The sequence below is a fragment of the Typopeltis vanoorti genome, chromosome 7, assembly GCF_054136105.1.
Source record: "Typopeltis vanoorti isolate ZY-2024b chromosome 7, IOZ_Tvanoo_1.0, whole genome shotgun sequence".
Lineage (NCBI taxonomy): Eukaryota > Metazoa > Arthropoda > Arachnida > Uropygi > Thelyphonidae > Typopeltis > Typopeltis vanoorti.
Window position 1 is genome coordinate 63,945,194 of NC_143555.1, and position 25,011 is coordinate 63,970,204.

The window sequence follows — 25,011 nt, forward strand, 5'->3', positions numbered from 1 at the left end:
AGATAACACAGTAGTATAGCAAACTTGTATTGACCTCAGGAATAACTACTAATGGGTACTTTTTCCTATAGTGAATAGCATGATGCTATTTGCTGTAGATTTTTACGCCCATGTTGTGCCTATTTAGGCCCTAGTCAAGATTCTTTTTGCCATCTGTTAAAGTGAGGAAGTTGGTCGAAATTGTATTTGCTATAGTGAGAGTTGACTGCAGTAACATTTAAGCTAATTCCTATATTTCAACATAGGAATTAACTTAAATTAACATAGAGAGCACACAAAACAAAACTGTTTCCTCTATTTCTATGATACAAAGTCTGTAGGGGATTTGAAATAAGAAGCAGCCACCAGGTTGGGCAAGATTTAAAAAAAAAAAAATAAAATAAAAAAATTATACACTTGTAAAGAATGGGATAATCATTTTAGTATATCTTTTAAAATACCTAAAGAAAATGTGAATTATAGATTCAGATATGTTTTTGTTAAAAGAGGGATTTGAAAATAAGAATTAAACATTATAAAATAAGTAAACAGAACCTAAAAAAAAAAAAGTTGATTAACTTGAAAACATCTTCAAAATATAGTATTAAAATATTCATTCCTCGAGGAGATATGTGCTTCCTAACAGGGTTATAAACATGGTCATTTGTTACTAGACATCTCTAAAATTATATTCAGCTGTGGAATGCCTTATATTGGCTGGTAATATAAAATCTCCTAGTTCAGGTAAACATCATCCCTAAAAACTGATTTGTGAAAAAATGCTGATCACCATTAACATTTCTGGTTGGCATTCCATTACACCACACAAGATAAGAATTTGTCTAAAAGTTTCAGATGTTCTTGTAATTAAAATAAATATCTAATATCCAGTCCTCAGCTTCATGTGGAGTGCCTTGTTAGTAGGTATCTAGATAGTGAATGATCAAGGATGGGCTGGCAGTTTCAGATTTAGCCGACCAAATCACATATTTATTGACTTAAACCAAAAAATAAAATGTGGTACAACATGCCATCTGGGATGTCACCTGATTAAACAAGGACAATGCTGTTTTTGTTAGGGAACTAGGCAAACAGTAAAAATAACAAAAAAAAGAAGATAAGTACAAGAGTGACAATAATAGGTTACTGAAACCAAGAAGACAAAAACAGGTCAGACTTTTCTAAGGCAACAAATAGATGTTATCTTCAGGCAATGATCATCAAGGAAAAAGAAGGAATAGCTGTATCTAAATTCAAACAACAGATCAAGAAGATAATGTGGGAAAATATCAGAATGGGAAACTGGGTAATGAGACTTACTTCTGCATATGGTGCCAAAGAAGGTTCTCCTAAGGAAGTAGAAAATATTTTGGGGAGCATTATAGAAGGCAGCGGACATAAAGAAAAAAAAAAGGAAAAATTGGTCCTTGTTGGAGATCTACACAGCAGAGCAGGAAATTATTATGAGGCATATACAGATGCTTTGGGAAAATATAGAGAAAAGAGCAAAGCTAATAACAATGATAATTACCTGTTTTTCTGTTCAGAACACAATGCTGCAGCATAAAGATGTGCACAAATTCAATGGAGAAGGATGCAAGAAATAAGAAACACCTGAATGACCATCTTATTGTTGATATCTTCAATGCTAGTTCAAGGCATGAGAGTATACAGAGGATTTGAAATCAGATGTGATAACCATTTAGACCAAGATAAAATTTACTATAACACTGCAAAAGAAAGGTCCAGAACAATTAGAGTTGAGCAGCTTTCAGAGGGACTGAAAGCTGCTCAACTCTAAATACACAAATATTATTCAAGAAAAAATAACAGATTTTGCAAACAAGAAACCAAACCTTGAAGATTCAGTGGTATAGAGGCATAATGGTGACATTGTAAAGTTAGAAAAATCAAAACTCCATGGTGGACATGGAGGAAATTAAAGAGACAGTCAAGGAAAAACAAGAAAGCATATGGAAAGTTCCTAGCAAATAAGTCAACTTGTGCTCTCTGACAATATGGAAAAAAATGTAAGAAATTGAAGCACTGTGTAAACATAGCTAAATAAAATTCATTTTGGTAAAAACATAAATATCAAGAAGGTGGCAAGATGTTCTTGAGGCTATTAAAAAACCTTAGAAATGTAAGAAACAGGACTCAAAGGAATCAGACATGATGAAGATGACATGAAAACTAAAGATATTTTAGGTATATGGAATAATTACTTTGAAAGATTGCTAAATGAAACAAGCAATGACAACACAATGGTAAGATCATTCAATAGTCAGGAATACATATATGACATATGACAAGGTGCAAAGAGAGAAGATGTTCAACATTATAGTTGTTTGTTGTAAATGAAACATTATATTGAGCAGTACATAGTCTATGTTTGAGTCATAAGTCAGTAGTCAGATTTGAAGTAAAAAACAGTTCAATGTTAAATCAGACATGAGACAAGAGTTCACATCATCTCCACTCTTATTCATCATCTATATGGATGATATTATAAAGGAGAGTAGCCTTAAACCTCACACTTAAAGATATAATTATTCTCAGCTCTTTATTTTATGTGGCTGATGTTATACTCTTAAATAAGTACACAACTTGGTAGGATTCTTAACAAAAATGAATTACTACTCTAGCAGATTTGGTATGAAAATTAGCAGTAAAAGACATTAAAAATGAAAATGGCATGAACTGTACATTGAAAATGTCAACTGCATCCTGAATGGGAAACCTATAGAATCGATAAAACATTTCAGGTATTTAGGCACAATTTTTAGTGAAGATGGCAAATTAAATATAGAAATACACAGCAGAATTAGCAAAGCTGTTATGGTAGAAAGTCAGTTGAATAAATGTATATTTCATAAGAGAAATCAGTTAAGACTAAGTGTATACAAGACAATGTTCAATTTTAAGTAATGAGTATGGGAGCTGGGTTAAAATAGAACACTTGATCAAAGATGGGAGACCACAGGTATGAAAGTTATGAGAAATATTAGGGAAGTGAATAAATGACATCACTGGCAGTATCATACTATGAAGAACTGGGATATTAGGAAAGAACTTTTTAGCATTCAGTAATATGTCAGGAAATCTAACCTTGGTTCTCCCTGTCTATTTAATGTCTATACCACTTAAGATTAGTTCTGCTAACAAGTTCTTTATGAATATCCTCATTTGACAAGATGGTGGTAAAAATATCCAGACGAAGACCAATGTCTATTATGTGGATTGATACAGTAACAAGCCTTTAGAGACTATAATACAAGAAATAACACTGGAGTCTTAACAGACAGAGAATTTTCCTCACAACTAAAATCTGTTATCGGAAGTTAGTAATGATATAACCTTTTTTTGTGTATTATAATATGATATTGTGTACATCCTGAGGATAGATTTAATGAATATGATGATGATAATCAAGTATTGAATCCAGATTTTATATAACTTCCATTTATCTTTTACCTGAACGCTAATTTCTCCTCCTTTTTTTTAATGAAGGTAACTTTATAGATTCACTTCCAGTACCCTCACCTCTATCTAAAAAAATGGTTGCCACAAAGAGCTTAGTCACTGAACTAAAGCAATCATCTGGCATTCCTCTTAATTCCAGAAGTACACCTCAGATAAGTAAGTATTAAATAATTATTAAATTAATCTTAATCTCAAGCTGTTTGTAAATATGAAATGTCTTCTGTTTATTCTTGTTATATGTGTACATCAGAAGAATTTAGAAAATGGAACTGTTTGTAATTGTTATTATTATTATCATATTCACTTAATGATATAATAGAAACTATATAATAGAAACTCATTGAGGAAGATCCATGAAAGGTGTAATTGACTTTTTTACGTGACTCCCATCTACCAAAGCTTATAAACCTCAAGTATATTAAGATTTAATGCACTGTAGGTGTGCTACAGATTTTTTTTTTTTTTTTAAATATATATTTTGGTGTTTTTTATTCATGTTTTGCCTGGTCTTAGAAACTCTGGTTTAGAGACCAAACATGAAAGTTTTTTAGGTTGCCATTAAGCAATGTAGCAGTCTCACATTAAGATGAAATTCATCCCTCACCTGAACATAATCACATACATCGATGCCCATTCATGTCATGATTTGAACCTGTAGCCTGTTGGTTGGAGAGCAGATTCATTAACTACTCAGCCAACCATTCTCTCCTTAAAACATTTACCAATGATGCTCTCAATGTCCGTTGACAACTTATTCCATCCCCCCCCCTTCCTCCACACACACACACACACACACACACACACACATGCACCATGAAAAGAACCTGGACCTTACATTCTCTCTGACCACACACTCTTACATGGCTTCTGAGGTGGGATGGGGGCTTTCTCCCACCACCAACATGAGCTGCAAAATTTCCCATTTAAGAACAACTCTTACTGATGTCTATGGTTCTGTCATATCTCCATCCTCCTTTTATTTCTCAAACTTTGAGAGATAAAAGGAGGATGCAAAGTTCCACAAGCCAGATATAATTTTGGTTAGCTGGTACTGAACCATTTCTGTTGTTGCCTCATCTTCATGGAACCAAGGTGACCATATCTGAGCCTAGTGGTCTAGGTGTTATCTTATCAAGGTATTGTGAGAATGACATTTTCTGTACAGATTAGTGCTGTTTTCAACATTGCAGTTATCTAATATGGTGTCTTAACTAACTAGGCAGTGTGACTCCTAAACTTTAACTCACGGTTTTCTGTTACTTTCCCAAAATCTCTAGCTTCATCAGGCACTTGCTACAGATCCCCGTTAATATAATAGTCAGTCTGCAATGTCTTCAATCCAAAATACATAATGTTCCACTTATCAACATTAAACTTGCACTCATTAATATTTACTCATAGAATCAGTCTGTTCAAATCAGCCTTCAAGGATTCTTTATCCATTATCATCAATTTAGGTCCAAATAGAAAACTGTGTGGGCCACCCTGATCACACTCATTGTCTTAGATTCAGAACCTTCATACATCACTCTTTGATACCTGTCAGATAACAATACTGCAATCCATCACAACCCTATTTTGATATCCATCACTCTATGTTTGCATAATAACTTCCTGTGTGGAATTCTGTCAAATCTTTGGCAGAATCTAAAAGCATTATAGTGTATCCATTTCCCTTATCCAACTCTGTTGTAAAAGTCAGTACGTTAGTAGGACGAGATTTACCTTTCAGATAAACACATGGTCGTGTATAAAAGTTCCAAGTATTATTGAACTCCCTTCTGAATACATTTCCTCACTGGGTTTCTTTAATACCTTAATAAATATTCCAAAGATGCAGGTTGGCCTATAATTAGCTGCATGAGTTCTAGAACTTCCTTTGTGTAGTGGAATTATCTTGCCTGTCTTTTACTCATCCAAAAGCATGTTTGTATCGAGTTTCAAGTTAAATAACCAGATAAGGGAGCATACTAAATTCTGTAGCACATTCCTTTACCATATATGCTGATATCTCATCCAAACTCAATTGCATTGTTGGCATCAAGTTCTCGCAGTATTTTTAACATCTCTACCTCTTCCACCTCAAGCATTTCATCCAGATTCATCTTGATCTCCATAGAACTAATGGGTCTGTCAGGATCGTATCTTCTTTTTCATCCCATATTCCACAAAGGAACATAGAGTAGTAATTAGGAAATGTTCTAAAGAAATCATCCACTCAGTCCTTGATTGACACTTTGCTTTCAGTTCTGTAAGTGAAACACAGGTTTAACTTTTTACATTGTCTACCCAGTTTATTTTAGGTCTGCCTGTTTTTTGAGTTCCTGGAATAAGTCCTTCAAGAACTTGTTGATAGACCATTTGGTCTGCTGATATGGCCAAGCCACATAAATTGTTTCCTTAAAATCTTAGTTATGATGTTATCTGTTATCTCTGATTAAATATGATATCTTTAGGAGTTGTCTATAGCACATCATTTCAAATGCCAACAATCTCTTTTCATCTTCTTTTAGGAGGGTCCAAGCTTCACTTCTGTATAGTGGTACTGAATTAACCAATATGTCAATTAGGCATAATCTGTTGTCAATTGTAAGCTTGTTATCTATCCATAGTGGTTTTAGTTATTGTAGTACTGTTGTTGCTTTTGCAATTTTTGTTCTAATATCCTGTCTTGATCTGCAATCTTTATTAAAGATATTGCCAAGATATTGAAACAAATGAATTTCTTCTATGGATGTATTCTCAAGTATTTCCTTTTGGTCAGAAGCACAGTATATGTAATTGTTTTTGATTTTGGAGTACTTATGGTTAAGCCATACTTTTTGAGATTATAAGCTGATTTTGCAGTGATTTACTGAAGATCTGGTTTGTTTTCTACTAGAATATCAGTATCATCAGCAAACTTTAGATGGTTGTATTCTTTCTCCTACTACCACTGCAATATCACAGTTCTTTAGGACTTCATTTACAACATATTCTAGGAAGCAGTTAAATAACATTGGTGATAATTACTCCATTGGAAAGAGAGTACTATAATTCCTCTTGATTTCAACCATCATTTGAGAAGATGGGTACAAAAATTCAGTCAGTCATATTATTTTGTTGTCTATTCCATAATGTTGCAGAATTTTCCAAAGGGCATCATGCCAAATAGAATCAAAGGCTTTTTTGCAGATCAATAAAATTATAGCACAGTACTTTATTATGTTCTACATATTTTTTCCATTTAGATGAAGCATACATATATGATCATTTGTACTACTGTTCTTTCTAAATCCAGCCTGGAAGTCTGAAATATTGAATTCGATTTTTGCTTTCAATAAATGAGAGGAAGATGATAAATATTTTGATTTGATGCTGATAAGGCTACTTGTCCTAAAATTATTGCACATTTGTTGTTTCCTAAGATTGTATATCTTACCAGAAATATTACTTAATAACTGAGTTATTTTCCAGCACATTTGGCATTTTCCTGTCATCTACATTTCCCATGATCATTCTTCCTTTTAATTGTCATGCAGTCATTGAAACTCATTTGATTCTTTAACCTGTTCAGCTAGCTTCTTTGCTTTTGTTTATACTTGTTATATGTGTACTAGAACAGCCTAGAAAATTAGTTCTGTAATTCTGAAGAATAAGTGTAAAATAAAGAGCATATATTTTGTAACAGTAACAAGGAAGCAAATTATATTGTCAAATTAAGAAAGCAAGTTATCATATGTATATTTCTATTTGAGATATTGAAAATATTAGCTGTAGCCACTTTCTAAGAAGTGGAAAAATAAGAAAATGGGTGCAGATGGTCATACTTTTTTTTTTTTTTAAACAGTAGTATCACATATTGGTGGTCCCATTCATTTTCATAAATGAATCTAGAGCCCTTTCTGGCATATATGCCAAAAAGACATATTTTTGTATTTTTTCTGTATTTATTCTGATTGAAACCATTCAATCCATTCATTCATTGAGGAATTACTAGCGGTTTTGAATGGTTTTGCTAATAGAATGATCTAATCTGAAAGCAGAATTGAATCATATAAACATGTGGTCCAAATGAAGCAAAAATTCAACAGAGATTTGTAAGGAATTCCAGGATGAATTGAAATTAAATTCATCCAGGCCAATTTCTCAAATGACTTGTCATGTGGACAAACAGAAACAACCTAATAGGTTCTTATGCATTTTGTGCAACATACCTACAAAGGGACAGTTAGAATTTTGAAAATTATAGCATTATATGTATTAAACTGTCCTGAATTACTGTTATCTATATCATCATCATCATCATCATCATCAAATTCCTGCCATGTACCCTCAAGGGGTGTACAGGATTTGATAGTACTAGATGAAAAAAATTACATCATTACTAACTTCCTATCTACAATTTTTCCTCCAAATCAATCTGTTACTCGTCAAGACTCCAACAATATCAGATCTTATATTTCTATCGTCTAAGGCACGTTGTACCGTATCAATCCACCTATATCTTGGTTTTCCTCTGGGTCGTTTTGCTGCCAACCTGGCAGAGAACACTTGTTTTGCTGATCTTTCTTCACCCATTCTGTTTAAGTGACCCACCTGAGATTAGCTCTGCTAATGAATTAATGGATGCTGACAATGTCTAGTTCTTTCCTAATATCCTCGTTTTTAATATGATATTGCCATTGATGCCATCTGTTCATGCCTATAATTTTTCTCAGGACTCTCATATCTGCAGTCTCTAGCCTTTGGTCAAGTGTTTTACTTCTGACCCAGCTCTCAGATCCATCAGTTAAAATTGGTTTGAACACTGTCTTGTATACAGCTAATTTAGTGTTCCAACTAATTTCTCTCTTATTCCATATGAATTTATTCAATATTCCCACCATACCATCTTTGCTGATTCTGTTGTCTATTTCTATATTTAATTTACCATCTTCACTAAAAATCTTGCCTAAGTGGCTGAAATGTTTTACTTGTTCCACAGGTTCTACATTCAGAACACAGTTGACATTTTCAATGATTCTGCCTATTTTCATTGTCTTTCTCTTTTTATTGCTGACCTTCATACCATATCTATTACAACAGTTATTCAATTTAGTCAGAGAATCTTGCAGACTTGTAGTGGATTTATTTAGAAGTATAACATCATCTGCATAAAGAGCTGACATTAACATCTCCAATTTTGATATGTTTAATACCACTTTCCTTCATAATTTGATCCATATAGATAATGAATAACAGAAGGGATAATGTACATCCTTGTCTCACACCAGATTTAACATTAAACCATCTTCCTGTACTTCCTTCAATTCTAACTGCTGACTTACAACTCAAATAAAGACTAATTTTTTTTTATTATTTTTTTTTTAAATAACGAAACCTGTGGTGCAATCATAATTAAAAGAAACACACGTATTAACCACAGTGAAAATTATTTAATTGTAAATATTTCATCCTAAGTAACTTAGGATATCATCAGTACAGTAGTTTTAAACAATAATAGGAATAACATAGTTAGGGCGCATGATTACAATAGAATCTCGTTTAACGTGCTACAGTAGTACAAAAAATATATATATATATTTAACACAATTTTGTATGACAATTTTCCATACTTTAGGAATAGTAAGAATGTCATAGCGGTTTAAGTTTGGTCTGTGTGGTAGGGCTTCAGAACTTTCTTTGTATAAACGTTCATGTTTATATAAAGATCTTTGTAAAAGTTTAGACTTTTCCCTATGGATCCTATGGTTTGGATTTTCATTTCCGTGTTGAGAGAGGCCAGATTTCTGCGGTTTAAAAAGACGAATGTTGTCTTGATGTTCCGAGATGCTTTTCTGAACAGATCTACCTGTCTGTCCAAAGTAAGATAATTTGCATGAGCATGGAATCTCACAAACGCCAGGCAACATCAAAGGTAAGAGTTTGTCCTTAGGAGAAGGTAACAAGTTGTAAATTTGGTTGATAGGTTTGTAAGTAGTGGCAAAATTGTATTTCTTCATAATTTTAGAAAGACGTTCTGAGATGCCTTTAACGTAAGGTATGGGAATCCTATGGACTTCTTCCTATCTGTTTTGATGTGTGGAGAAGTGACTACTGATGATTTTTTGAGTTGTTTTAGGATTATATCCATTTAGGATGGCTGTATTTTTGATTATTTCTAATTCCTGGTTTAAAGATTCTTCAGAGGAGCAAAATTTGTATGCTCTGGAAACTAGTGATTTAATAATGCCAGATTTCTGAAATGGATGATGAGCAGAAGAATCGTGAATGTAGCGACCTGAGAATGTAGGCTTGCGAAAGACAGACGTGGCGATGGAACAGTCTTCTTTATTTTGGATGTGTAAATCCAAAAAGGAGATACCCCTTTGGAGATTCTTTTTCTAACGTAAAGTTGATGCGATAATGAAGAAGGTTAATTTTATCTAGAAATTTGGTTAAGATATGTCGAAGACATATTTGCAGTCTGGGATTATCCCGAACATGAATTACAACTGTTTCTAGATAAAATTAACCTTCTTCATCATTGCATCAACTTTACGTTAGAAAAAGAATCTCTACAGGGTATCTCCTTTTTGGATTTACACATCCAAAGAAAAGAAGACGGTTCCATCGCCACGTCTGTCTTTTGCAAGCCTACATTCTCAGGTCGCTACATTCACAATTCTTCTGCTCATCATCCATCTCAGAAATCTGGCATTATTAAATCACTAGTTTCCAGAGCACACAAATTCTGCTCCTCTGAAGAATCTTTAAACCAGGAATTTTAAGTAATCAAAAATACACCCATCCTAAATGGATATAATCCTAAAACAACTCAAAAAATCATCAGTAGTCACTTCTCCACACATCAAATCAGACAGGAAGAAGTCCATAGGATTCCCATACCTTACGTTAAAGGCATCTCAGAACGTCTTTCTAAAATTATGAAGAAATACAATTTTGCAACTACTTACAAACCTATCAATCAAATTTACAACTTGTTACCTTCTCCTAAAAACAAACTCTCACCTTTGATGTTGCCTGACGTTTGTGAGATTCCATGCTCATACAAATTATCTTACTTTGGACAGACAGGTCGGTCTGTTCAGAAACACATCTCGGAACATCAAGAGAACATTTGTCTTTTTAAACAGCAGAAATCTGGCCTCTCTCAACATGAAATTGAAAATCCAAACTATAGGATCCATTTGGAAAAGTCTAAACTTTTACATAGATCTTTATATAAACATGAACGTTTATACAAAGAAAGTTCTGAAGCCCTGCTACACAGATCAAACTTAAACCACAATGACGTTCTTATTATTCCTAAAGTATGAGAAATTGTCATACAATTTTTTTTTTTTTTTTTTTTTTTTTTTTTTTTTTTTGTACTACTGCAGCACATTATGCACGTTTAATGAGATTTTATTGTAATCATGTGCCCTAACTGTATGCTATTCCTATTATTGTTTAAAACTACTGTACTGATGATGTTCTAAGTTACTTAGGATGAAATATTTACAATTAAATAATTTTCACTGTGGTTAATACGCGTGTTTCTTTTAATTATAAAATAAAGACTAAGTATTGCTTGATATAATGCCCCATTGACATCATATAACTGTAGCGTATTGAATAGCTTCTCTCTTGGCACCTTGTCATATATCTTTTCCAAATTGACAAAACTTAAATACAGATCTTTGTTATATTCCCATGCTTTCTCAACTATTTGTCGTAAAGCGAAGATCTGATCCTGACAGCTTCTATTTGGCCTGAATCCAGCTTGTTCTTCACCCAGCTTTTCTTCCACAATTGTTCTCAACCGTTTCTCAAGTATACTTGCATAGATCTTGCCAGGAACACTCAGTAGGGAAATACCTCTGTAATTCTCACATTCAGTTTTATTTCCCTTTTTATATATAGGTACTATGAGAGCTCTACTCCAATCATCGGGAATTCGTCCCTCTGTCCAGGCTTTCTGAACTATGCAGTGCAGCCACTGTAAGACTTTTATACCACCATACTTCAGCATTTCTGGTCAAATATCATCTACTCCTGCTGCCTTTCCACATTTCAAGCCTTTGATGGCTTTTTCTACTTCAAGTATGGATACGTATTCCTGACTGCATGCCTGGTCAGTGTTTTTCGTTGTCATCACTGCTTGTTTCATTTAGCAGTTTTTCAAAGTAATTACTCCATACTTCAAGGATATCTTTTCTCCCGTTTTCATATCACCTTTATCATCTTTAACTCCTTTACAGCACTCTTTCCTCCATTCCTAAGCTTCTTCATCAACCTCCAGAATATTTTGCCACCTTCTTGATATTTATTTTCTATATTCTTGCCAAAGTCCTCAAATGACTTTTGTTTAGCTAATTTTACACAGTGTTTAGCATTCTTGCATTTGTCTCTGTATTCTCTAAGAGCACAAGCTGACTTATTTGCCAGGAACTTTTGATATGCTTTCTTCTTTTCCTTTACTGCCTCTTTAACTTCCTGTGTTCACCATGGAGTTCTAATTTTTCTATCCTTGCAGACAAATTCACCACATGTCTCTAGCTGAATCAATCAATCAATCAGGGCTTTCTTCAAGGCTTGCCACTGAATCTCCAAGGTTTGGTTGCTGTTCTCAAACTCTTTCCTTTTTTCTTCAATAATCTTTGTGTATTTTAGTCTACAGTTCAAATCTGAGAGCTGCTCAACTTTTATTCGCTTTAAAACTTTCTTACATGTTATTCTTTTCAATAAGAAATTCAATTTTATCCTGCTCAAGACTAAATAGTGATCACTTCCAATTTCAAATTCTCTGTACATTCTGGTGTCTTGCACCAGGGAGAAAACATCACTATCAACAATCACATAATTAATGAAACTTTTCTTATTCCTTGCCTGTTCTCTCCATGTGAATTTGTGCACATTTTTATGTTGGAACATGGTGTTAGTAATAACCAGTCCATGTCCTGAGCAGAAATCCAACGGATATTTGCCATTATTATTAGCTTTGCTCTTTTCTCCAAATTTTCCCTAAATATTTTTGTATGTCTCACAATCATTTCCTACTCTGCTATTTAGATCCCCAACAAGGACCAACTTTTCCTTTTTCATTGTGTCAGTTGCTTTTTCTAAAGCTTCAAAAAATTCCTCTACTTCTACCTTAGTAGAACCTTCTGTGAGACCATAGGCACAAATAAGTCTCATTGTCCAGTTCCCCATTCTCATATTTGCGCACATTACTCTACTTGAGACTGTCTGCCATTCAAGAAGATTAGCCTCGTATTTTGTGTTGATTACTATGGCTACTCCTTCTTTTCCTTGATTGTCATTGCCTGAATATAACATTTTATTTATTGCTCAGAAGGATCTCACCAGTTTTTGTCTTTTTTGTTTCCGTCACCCCTATTATGTCGATCTGGTACTTATCTAATTCCTCAGCTAGCTCCATTTCTTTGCCATTCAGGCTTCTTATGTTGATAGTACCGATCTTTAACTCTGGTGATGTTGAGTTGGGGTGTGTTTTCAGATTTGTTCCAGTAGCTGACTTTTCGCTGTTCATCCTGGTTTCCTGGCGAAAACAACGGGGGCCTTGTTTAACTGGGTGACGCCCTCAGCCGGCATGAAATTTTGTCATGTTGTACCATCATATTTTATTTTGGTTTAACCAATAAGAATATAATTTGGTCGACTAAATCCCAAATTGCCAGCCCATCCTCGTTCGTTCAACACCCTTTTGGGTATCCAAGTAGATACCCAACAGGGTGCACCACGAGAAGGTGAGGATTGGACATTAGGTCGGAAGCCCTGGTCGGTTCTCCGCATTCCTTTAAAGGCTATGTGGAGGTCTCTTCTCAGTTATACAGCTTCGACCCTTAAGCACCCCTGTTATCTATATTTGGATTAAAATGTTTGTTAATTGCAATGAACTTATAACTACATAAACTAATTTGATAAATTAGATATTTGCATTAGTTGCTTTCGATTCTGATACGGGGTTGGATATGATACTTTCTTCTATTCTTGTGTGCACTTATTAGTTTATTTTAATTACTGCATAAACTTGCAGTATAGTCTATGTTTAATAGTGTCTTTCTGAAGATATAGTGTCACTTAGTGTATGTTTCTCTTACAGATGCCTTTAAAAACAGTCAGAACTACTTTAAACAAATACATATTATGATATCTCATCACATCATCAGAGTGAATAAGCAAATAGTATAGAGAAGTATATGAAGCTAGAATAAGGACACATGGGAAACCGAGAACAGTCATTAACACAGTTATAAACAAACATAGCCAAATGGCAAAGGAATGGAATCATGTTAAAAATATGTAAAAGTGTTTGCTAAGGAGAAGACTTAAAGACAAAATTACTAAATTAAAAGTATAGAAAATAAAATTGTGACATTTGCATATAAAATTGCACATCGAAACGTATAAAGTAATTTGCCATAAAGTGAAGCATTATGATGCTTCACTTTACAACTATCTGCTCATACGATCTTTTAGTGACATGATGCTCCTGTGAATAAACTGATTCACAATTTTCCTGGCCTAAAACTTTGTTTATGCCATTGTTGCTTGTTGCATTTCACACTGGTGTTTTGGTGTTTCACTGAATTATGAACTGGTTATAACTATATTTTATTTTATTATTGTTAATAATGGCTGATAAAATTCAATGCAATAGCTGTGTTGCTTCTACTGAAAAGAAGAAACACATATAAACCTATTACATTACATACTAAGGCTAAAATGATAAAATTCAGTGGTGTATTGAACATTGTGGTAGGCCGTATATTAGAGTTACTGTAACAACAATAGATATTACAGACAAAGATAAAGTTCTTAGTGAAGTAAGAAGTGCTACACTAGTTAGTATTACAGTTATCCATAAATGGGATAGTCTTATTACCAAATGGAAAAACTTTTAAGTGTAGATGGCATAAATAAGCTAAGCTATTCAGAATAACTTTTTCGTTTGCATATCTGACATGAGTTAATGCTTCATATATATATATATATATATATATATATATATATATATATATATATATATTATAAATTATTTTAACTGACTGATACCGAGAGATAAAGAGGTGACATGGTTTGTTTAAAAAGATACTACTAGTTTCGTTGAATGGATCAACTTCTTCAGGTATCACAATCAAAGAAATATACAAAAAATAACAGAGACTTAAAAACTGCATTAACAGTACTAGTACAAAAGACAGTAGTACATTTTGAAAACAGTAATGCGAGCTTGAGTTCCAAATAAAAGTTGACTATGTGCTGTCACGAGTGCACCAGTATTGAACAGAGGCAATGTGTGCATCAGTGAGATTGAGACTTAGGCTGTTGTTGATATGAGAAGAATCTAAGGTAATTTCTCTAGATTTGACAATCTTTCTTTCAAGTTCATCACAGCACACATGGATATTAGAAGTTTGTATCCAGTCCACAATGTGTTGGCCGCCTTCATCTGAGTTAACAGAAAAAAGAACATGGCTAAAGAGCGAGCGCTGGCTCTAGTCCTGTTGTAGGAAATATCTCTATGGTGTTCTTTCATACGTAAAAGGATGGATTTAGCAGTCTGGCCATAGTATGGCCTTCCACAATTACATAAAATCTTGTAGATTCCTGGAAACTGAGTGGGAAGATGTTTCTCTTTAGGTTTACTAAGTATGGAGCATAGTGAAGGAAGTTCTGAAGTTAAATTTCTTGAGAATTTTAGCCAGTTTTGGTGAAAAAGAGCTGATGTAAGGCAAAAATAAAAGTTTTTAAGAAGCTACCCTCTGCAAAAATTTGGTATTATTTCCACCTTAGTACACTGGGCCAAATCTTTGCTAACAGAACAAACAGAAATTGAAAATGAACTCCTTTTTCTCAAAAAGACTTTTATTAATAATGGTTTCTCTCCTAATAAGATTGACAAATTTTTTTCTCTCCGTCACTCAACTGCTTCTGAAGATCCCTCTTCCCCCAGATCCTTTATTTCTTTGCCTTACATCAGCGCTCTTTCACCAAAACTGGCTAAAATTCTCAAGAAATTTAACTTCTGAACTTGCTTCACTATGCTCCCAAAACTTCGCTCCATGCTTAGTAAACCTAAAGAGAAACATCTTCCCACTCAGTTTCCAGGAGTCTACAAGAGTTTATGTGATTGTGGAAAGCCATACTACGGCCAGACTGCTAAATCCATCCTTTTACATATGGAAGAACACCGTCGAGATATTTTCTACAACAGGACTAGAGCCCCCGCTTTCTCTAGCCACGTTCTTTTTTCTTTTAACTCAGATGAAGTCTGCCAACACATTGTGGACTGGACACAAACTTCTAATATCCATGTGTGCTGTGATGAACTTGAAAGAAAGATTGTCAAATCTGGAGAAATTACCTTAGATTCTTCCCATATCAACAACAGCCTAAGTTTCAATCTCTCAGATGCACACATTGTCTCTGTTCAATACTGGTGCACTCGTGACAACACGTAGTCAACTTTTATTTGGAACTTAAGCTCGCATTACTGTTTTCAAAATGTACCACTGTCTTTTGTACTAGTACTGTTAATGCAATTTTTAAGTCTCTGTTATTTTTTGTATATTTCTTTGATTGTGATACCTGAAGAAGTTGATCCATTCAACGAAACTAGTAGTATCTTTTTAAATAAACCATGTCACCTCTTTATCTCTCGGTATCAGTCATTTAAACTAATTTATAATATTTTCTACCAAGTAAAAATGAACAATCACAATATATATATATATATATATTGCGAACAATCTTTCCATATAACAATTAAACCATATAATGGTTTAATGTTATTAAACCATTATATGTATCTATAAGTGAAAAAAGGGGTAGGAAAAAGGCAGTTTGCTATACAGAAGTAGTTTGGATCCTAACATGTATAACTGGGTAGTGCCTATACAATAAAAATATTATCTGCATACGGTGAATAGAAAGTGTATGTAAGACATGATACATCAACAAGAATATAAATGTAACCCTGTGTATATAACAATGTGTGTGTGTGTGTGTATTAAAAAAAGAAGAAGAATCAAAAAGAATGTTTGTGGGACATAAATGCGAAATAAAACTAAATGTTTTATTATCTCTGGCAGATGTAAAGATACTTTTAAAAAACAGTTTAACATGTAAGGGGGAATTAGAATTTACTAGTAATTCCTATATGTTTCACTCACTGTGACATAAGCATCATTGAGAGAGGCAAAAGATTTGGTTACAGCATTCAAAATATTAATACATGAATGAGTCATACTTTCACATGTCTCGATTGCAAATAAGTGAACAGGAAACAACACTATTAAAGCTCCAGATAACTAGGCCAAGTATGATTGTGTAATTCAAAATAATAATAATAATATAAACTAATAAGAAATAAAATAAATGAATGAAATATTTATGAATAATGTATGGTGATTAGTTCAATGACTTAGTGTTTCTCATGTATCAAGGAAAGGATGATAAAATTTAAATCTATCATAGGGTAAAATCTTTTTCTGATCCCAATGCACTGTGTCTAGCGTCACTGGAATAAGAAGCAAGGCCTGAACCCTTTGATTTTAGAAATCTCAAATCTTGGTGTTCTTTGATTCTGATCTGAGTAGAACCCAAAATAGCAAAGTTAACATGGGCAGGGTACTTAGTAGATACCAGGTAAGAATAGTGAAGGCAATTTATCCTTGTTAGATGGTAGGAAAGGAGATAACTTTCATGCTAGTATATAGATTGCATTTGTGGAGAATCGTTGCTGTATATTCAGAAGTCCCTTTAAGGTAGGGTAAGGAAATCCTCTTCACATTAGATTGTAGTCTTGCTAAGGATGATATTTATCAGTTATTTTTTGGATGGTGGTTTCTTTATATCCATTAGACAACAGTGTGGTTGTTATTTTATTTAATTCTTCTTAGAAGGGAGTCTGAAAAACAAATTGTACATGCTCTGTGTACAAGACTTATGATTGAATCCATCTTGTGTGAAGGATAGTGATATGAAGCTGGGGTATATACCCACTAGTGAAAAAAGACATCCTGTAGATGGACAGTTCAGTATTGTCTGCAGAATTACCGATTACTAAAGTATCCAGGTGGGGAAGACTGCTGTTAGATTCATTTTCAGTGGTGTGTATGATGTTGTATAAGGGTTTATTCTGTCCATAAACTGAAATAATTCTGTTTCAGTGCAAGACTAGCTGCAGATATATCATCAACAATTTGAGGAAAAAAATGTTGAAAGTTGACTTTCCAAATGCCCCATGAAAGAATCACCAAAGTAGGTGAGATAGGATTATCCATGGCTGTTCCTTCTACTTGCTGATATGATTTGTTCTGCTATGTGATGTATCCTGCTCTTATGGTAAATTTAAACAATTTAACATCCTGAGGAAAATTATCTTTTAAAGACTAAAGAAGACTTTCTTGGAGAGGTATGTTTGTAAATAGAGAAATCACATCAGAAGAGACCATGATTTCAGAGTCCAGCAATAAATATCTTTAATTTTCATCTCAAACACATAAGTAGGATAGGCGACTGGCTGCAAATTTTTTATTTTATTTTTGTATTTTTGGTCCTTATAGTTTAGGTGTCCTGGCATGAAAAATCTTTACCTTGTTGATAGTGTCAGCATCAGTAAATATGTGTTGGCTGACAACTAATTTAATTTATTTACTTTTAATTTGGTGGAATCTGTAGTGACAAGTTTATAAGTAGAATGATCACAGAGAAGAATGTTGATCTTATAGTTTTATATACAGATGAATCCATGATAATAGTACAGTTTCCCTTGTTTGCTTTAAGGAGGGTAGAGGTTTTATTTCTGACATACAAATGTTTAACCTCTACCAGCTTTGCCATGTTTTCATGTCGACCAAAATGTGGACAGAATTGGAAAACCATGGATATAAAGGTGCTAGTCATCAGTCAGCTGTGTTTAGATCTGTAATAATCCTTCACACTCAGGAGAGCACTTAACCAGATTAACTTGCATTCATAGCTGTATCAGAGCTGACCCTATTAAACAGTAGAAAACACATAGTTTCTTATGTACTGTAGCAGTGAATTTACAAAGAGATATAGACTAACCAGACTAAATGTGTGCAGTATATTTTTACATTTTTAGTCCTTTTATAGTCCATTTTTAGTTTGTTGATAATGGCATGACAAAATAAGAGAAACTTCCATACTGAAAATGGTCAAAATTATTTATTGCAGGTAAATCTTTCAGCCTAGAAAAACAAATGCCAGAAACTATAAATATTTTGTTATATTTTACCTAATCATGCATAGATTATGCATTCTTTTCAGAACTTTATTGAAGATATTTCATAAAACAATTATTTTATAAAATAATTGCAAAGGTATTTATTAAAAAAGTTCGCTGTTTGTTCTAAATTTAAGTCTTGTTTATTGTTTATTCATAATTCTAGTTAGAAATCATAGAATGCTTACAGTTTCTGCACTTGTACACATTTGATTTACAGAAAACAAACAAACTGTGACATTTATAATAGCATGTAGTGTTATTTACAATACTTTACTTCTTCCCCCATAAAGAATCATGCATTATGAATTGAAAGAAACAAATAGTGCATTAACTAAGCTCTCTGCATAATATGCAACTAAATAATATCAGTTAGTAATGTCATTCTTACAGTTATTTTCAATGGTCAGTTTGCAAAAATGTTGAGAAAATTCTCTTTGTTAGAAAGAAAGAACATCGTAAATTAAATTTGGTTCTGAAATGATGATGTCCACTGAAGAATTAGAAAATACTAAGCATCATGATTATTATTTATTTATTTATTATGGAAAATTGAAATGTAAGCAGAAGACATAATGTTAGTTAGTTTTCGTATGATGATACAACGGCTGTGAGCCCCTTTTACAGGAAGGTATGGCACCATCTCAGTCTCCCCAAATTTTATCCAGGCTCTGGACCGGCATTGCTGACAAATCAGGCCTATTGCTGGGTCAGTATTCCTGACTGTAATCTGTGTGTGTGTATAAAGTGTGTTACAATACATGATATTAATGGCAGAAGTAGAACTTCAAGTACACAGTATAAAAACTTAAAATTCAGAGATTTATTCAGATTAATAATTAGCAAAAACTAAATCACATAGCACAAAGGTGAGAAGTGTTGCCATGGATAAATTCACAGAGTTTGGATACCCTCATATAGTAATTTTTATTAAGATTCAGTTGATAAATATGTGCTTTCTAACAAGAAATAACTTTTGTGTAAGACTAGTTTTATTCCACTGAATTCCATGCCTAGTTGATATAGTGTGGCTGGCCAAACCTGACATCAGATTCATAGAGCAGAATGTTATCTTGAAGTTCTTCTCTGAATCTGTGCAGACTGACCATTCTGTCAAAAATAAGAAAGGCCATGTGAGCCACAGAATCTTATAAAATCCAGGGTCTGAAAGTGCAGGGTATTTATCTTTCAGAGAGCCCAGGAATGAGTTTAATCTTTGAATCAGCACACCTTTAAACAGACAGAATTGAAATTCTAAAGCTTCTGTTAGAGGACGATTTGGTTGATGGCCTGAATAATTATTTTATTGAATAGTTTAGCACTCAAATCATTGGAGAATGATTTGAGTGCTAAATGGAGAATGAATAATTATTTTATTGAATAGTTTAGCACTCAAATCATTGGAGATGATGGTAGCTCTGATAAAGGACAGGTGTTCAGAAGAGAATCAGTGCAACCTAAGGTGCATACATGCTGTTCTAGTGTTTTAATAATACTTTCTGAAATGAGTGATGATGTGACAGAACATTAGTGTACTTTGCAGTATGTTGATTTTCTGTAAACAGAAAACTATAGACCACCATTAGGCTCTTACAAGATAAGAGCATCCATTTTGCTTCCATTGTAAATTTAATTCTAGGATGGACTGAATTAATTTTTATTCAGGAATTCCATAGAGCTCAGACAAAGTTTACAGGCAACAAATACAATTAGCAACATTCCTCAGTCTGACAGAGGAAGGCTTAGGAGAAAAGATGTTAAGAATGTTGTTTAAAAATGTTCCTTATAATAGTTAGCCAAAGTCAGAGAAATAGGACACCCCATTGCAATCTTCTCAGTCTGTAAAGTTGATTTTGACAAGAAAAATAGCCAGTGTTTATAGCAAAGTTGAAATCAAAACTAACTAGAAGATCTTTGGACAACAAGAATATTCTGGAAACTTGTTATTGAAGTCTTTCAAATTTTTAAATAAGGATGAAGAATATCCAGTAAATTAGGAAAGAATGTTTTACGTTTTTGAGTCAGACAACCAGTACAAATTTACAGTGGGTCTCAAAAATAATGAACCTGTCTTTTCTTGGTCATGTCTTCGTCCTAAGGTTGTACTTTGTCCAGAAGATTATTTTATTAATTTGTTACTGAGTAGGATCTCTGGAGTTATACCTTTATTAGTTTGATCACAGAGTAAAAGATTGGGTATGCGATGTTTTGTTTTTTATGAGAGGAATTGTGGCCATTGGCTAAAAAATTGTGAAAGTATCCAAGTTTACTTTTAATGGCTGTGCCAATCGATGTACTTTTTATGTACTCATTACTTTTAAGTACCTTTCCATAGGTGAAAGTTTTCTATCAGAAGAGAAGGATAATGAACACATTTCCTTCTCTAGTATGTGTCACTAGTATGTTAACATCCAAAAATACACTTTGCCCCAAAGTGTATTTTTGGATGTTGATTGTTTACATATAAAAATGTATTTAATATATATAGACAGTGAGAGCAAATCCAATAAAATTGCCTATGTTTCATAACCAAATTGTTGGTTTATGTGTAGCTGTGTTGAATACTTAGTTTTCTGGAAATTGGAAATAGAGTAATAGCTCTCCCCCCCCCCCCCCCCCTCAAACTACTACTCTATGGATTGTAGTTGTCCATTCTAGCTGCTTGCATATTTTTTCCTTTCCATGAAAAAATGGAGAATCAGAATAATTCATAAATGTCAGAGGGGAAGTGTGACTTAATAAGGTCAAGGACCTCTGTGGAAGGTACTTTAATGAACAATGAAGTAATTGTCAATAGTGACCATGATGCCTGAATATTTTAGAATAAGATTTTTATTAAGGTTTTAGAATCTTCAATAAATAAAACAAAATCACTACCTTACTGGGAGTTAATATTATTATTATTGAGGTGGTTTAACATATGTTTTTTTTTTTTTTGGGGGGGGGGGGGGCACGAAGTAATTTTTGAAAGAAGAGTCTTTAAGAAGCGTGCTCATTTTTCCATTATAATCAGTTTGGTTTATAATGACAGTGGCAATATCTTTATCACTTTTTGCTATATATATAATTTAAATTAAGGGAATATTAAATCCCATTGTTTTAAAACCAAATAAGAAAAAACTCAAAGATTGGAATCAGAGAGTTTCATGCCGAATATAGTAAACTATAAAAATATCGGCGATTACTAGCATGAGCTAATGCAAGTAGTCCTAGTACGTAGTACAATACCGGGCAACTCGCAACAAAGGTGGTAAAGTTCTAATCGCTATTCTAGGTATTTTCCATAATGTAAAAACACATTTTCTAGGAAATGTATGCTGTTATTACATTATGGTGGTATTGTACTACGTACTAGGACTACTTGCATTATCTCACACTCGTAATCGCCGATATTTTTATAGTTTACCATATTTGGCATGAAACTCTCTGATTCCAATCTTTGAGTTTCTTATTCGGTTTTAATACAATGTGGGATTTAATATCCCCTCAATTTAAATAATGTTTATATCGCTGAAACGAAGCCTATTGGCTCTTTATACTTAAGTAACTTAATGGATGCACCTGTTTGACAACTCGTATAGCAGAGTATATAAGTTCTTTTCACTATACCCTTTGGTATCTATTTGGTCTAGCTACTCACTGATGAAGCCTCAGAAAAGGCTGAAACCAGTCTGGGTAGTGACCTCCCACCATAATGTAATAACAGCATACATTTCCTAGGAAATGTGTTTTTACATTATGGAAAATACCCAGAATAGCGATCAGAACTTTACCACCTTTGCTGCGAGTTGCCCAGTATTGTACTATGTACTAGGACTACTTGCATTAGCTCACACTAGTAATCGCCGATATTTTTATAGTTTACTATACTATATTCGGCATGAAACTCTCTGATTCCAATCTTTGAGTAGTTTCTTATTGGGTTTTAAAACAATGTGGGATTTAATATCCCCTTAATTTAAATAATGTTTATATCACCGAAATGAAGCCTGTTGGCTCTTTATATTTAAGTAACTTAATGGGTGCACCTTTTTGACAACTCGCATAGCAGAGTATATAATTTCTTTTCACTATACCCTTTGGTATTAATTTGGTCTAGCTACTCACTGATGAAGCCTCAATAAAGTCTGAAACCAGTTTGGGTAGTGACCTCCCACCATAATGTAATAACAGCATACATTTCCTAGGAAATGTGTTTTACATTATGGAAAATACCAAGCATAGCGATCAGAACTTTACCACCTTTGCTGCGGGTTGCCCAAGTTTGTATTACGTACTTGGACTACGTGCATTAGCTCATGCTAGTAGTCACCGATACTTTTATAGTTTACTATACTATATTCGGCATGAAACTCTCTGATTCCGATCTTTGAGTTTCTTATTTGGTTTTAAAACAATGTGGGATTTAATATCACTTTAATTTAAATAATGTTTATATCGCCGAAATGAAGCCTATTGGCTCTTTATATTTAAGTAATATATATATATATATATATATATATATGTATGTATATGTTTTTAAGGGCTGATATTTATTAAGATAGAAAGTTGGCTGCTACGTGAAAAAAAGTTGCAAATACCATGTTCCAGGCTAGTCTTAGCAAAATTGTATCCTCAACTGAGAGTGTTAATGGCATCTGCATGTGGTCTGTTTAATTAAGAAAATAGATGAATACCTTTGTGTACTTTAGTAATAATGATATTGTGTTTGTTTAAAAAAGGTTTTAATGGCTGCTATTTCTGCCTCGTTAAGGTTACTCATTATTGGTTTAATGTTATTTAGAATATTAAAGGATTATAACCATATTTTTATGGCTACATTGGTAAAGGGGAGTAGTTAGGAAAGGAATTATCATTTTTTTTCCATTGTCTTCACATGACTTTTGTTTAGCTACTTTTACACATAGATTAGCTTTCATACATTTTTCTCTGTACAGTAAAACGCTGATTATCTGTGGCTCAATTACCCCTGGGGTTGGATTAACTGTAGTAGATACAAATTTCTTTTTTTTTTTTTTTTCCCTATGCAATTGGATTCGTGAAATAACAGAAAGCATTATGCAGAAATAACATAAAAAAAATTACATATTTAAATAACATTGCATCATAATTAAACAATATTACATTGTTCTCATAGCAGAACTTTTTGTCATCACCGTTAAGGTTTCCCATGCTGCTGCCAAAGTGCACAGTCAAGTGTATTACAAAAGCTAGTCTGTGTGCTTCTCTTTTGTAACCAAATTTATCTATCATTTGAACTCCTAAAATGTTGAGGAAAAGAGTTTGGACAGAAGTTAAAGTGAAACAATTGAAAAATCATTCAAAAAATATTTCCTGATAACTTCATAATCACTGAAAATGATTTGGAAGTGGAAGACCCAAATAATAGTGTAGACATTAAATCTGATATTTTAAAATAATTTTCACAATATTGATGGATGCAAAGACTTAGACTAAGAAAATATTAATGAGTGGTTAAATATAGACAATAATGACTGATAATGATTTAACCTAAAGTGTGCAAGAACCCACGCCAGTAACCGATGATAATTTTGTAATCACCGAAAATAATTTGGAAGCAGAAGACCCAAATAATAGTGTAGAAATCGAATCTGATATTTTGAAATAATTTCAAACTATTGATGGGTGCAAAGACTTTAGACTATGAAAATATTAATGAGTGGTTAAATATAGACAAAAATGACTTAATCGTGTGCAAGAACTGATGGCAGTATCAAGTATTTCTCTTGACAAGGGCGATGATAAGGAAATACAACCAACTTACAAAGTAAGCTATAATGAAAAACTATAATAACAGCTGCATATTACTTAAATTCATGGAAAGTCAAGATGATGTTGATATACATTCAAGTTTTACAAATTCTTGGACTTATAAGAAAAATAAAAACAAAAAAATAATGCTACAAAGAAAACAAACAAAAATCACAGGCTTTCTTTTTAAATAAGTTTTAAAATGTTCAGTTTTTGTATTTACATATTATAAGAATGTTTAACTTTTTTTTATGTATTCCCAATAAAACATAATTTGGATTAACCTTGTTTTTCTGTTACCTGGGGTCTAGCATCCCCCAGTTATCATGGATAATCGACATTTATCAATCCTCTCACTTCAACTGTATTCTCAAAGAATACCTACTGATTTTTCTGCCCAGAGCTTCCGGTAGATTTTTTTTCTCCCAGGCCTCATTCTCAGACTTGATTGAGTTTACCATGAACTTTTGATTTTTCTACCCTTGCACAGATACTTCAGTCAGGGAGGTTTGTGCCTGAATCAGTTGGTGTCTTGT

At 33.3% G+C, this 25,011-nt stretch overlaps 1 protein-coding gene across 2 annotated transcripts in view; it reads left to right on the forward strand.

The window, feature by feature from the left end:
• Positions 1 to 25,011, forward strand: part of Nup98-96 (nuclear pore complex protein Nup98-96) — a 610,292-nt gene that overhangs the window by 360,137 nt on the left and 225,144 nt on the right. For both annotated transcript variants that reach the window (XM_090395312.1, XM_090395313.1), the window contains one exon: positions 3,490 to 3,618. In XM_090395312.1, the coding sequence (XP_090251438.1) occupies positions 3,490 to 3,618 (129 nt within the window). The remainder of the gene's footprint in view (positions 1 to 3,489; positions 3,619 to 25,011) is intronic.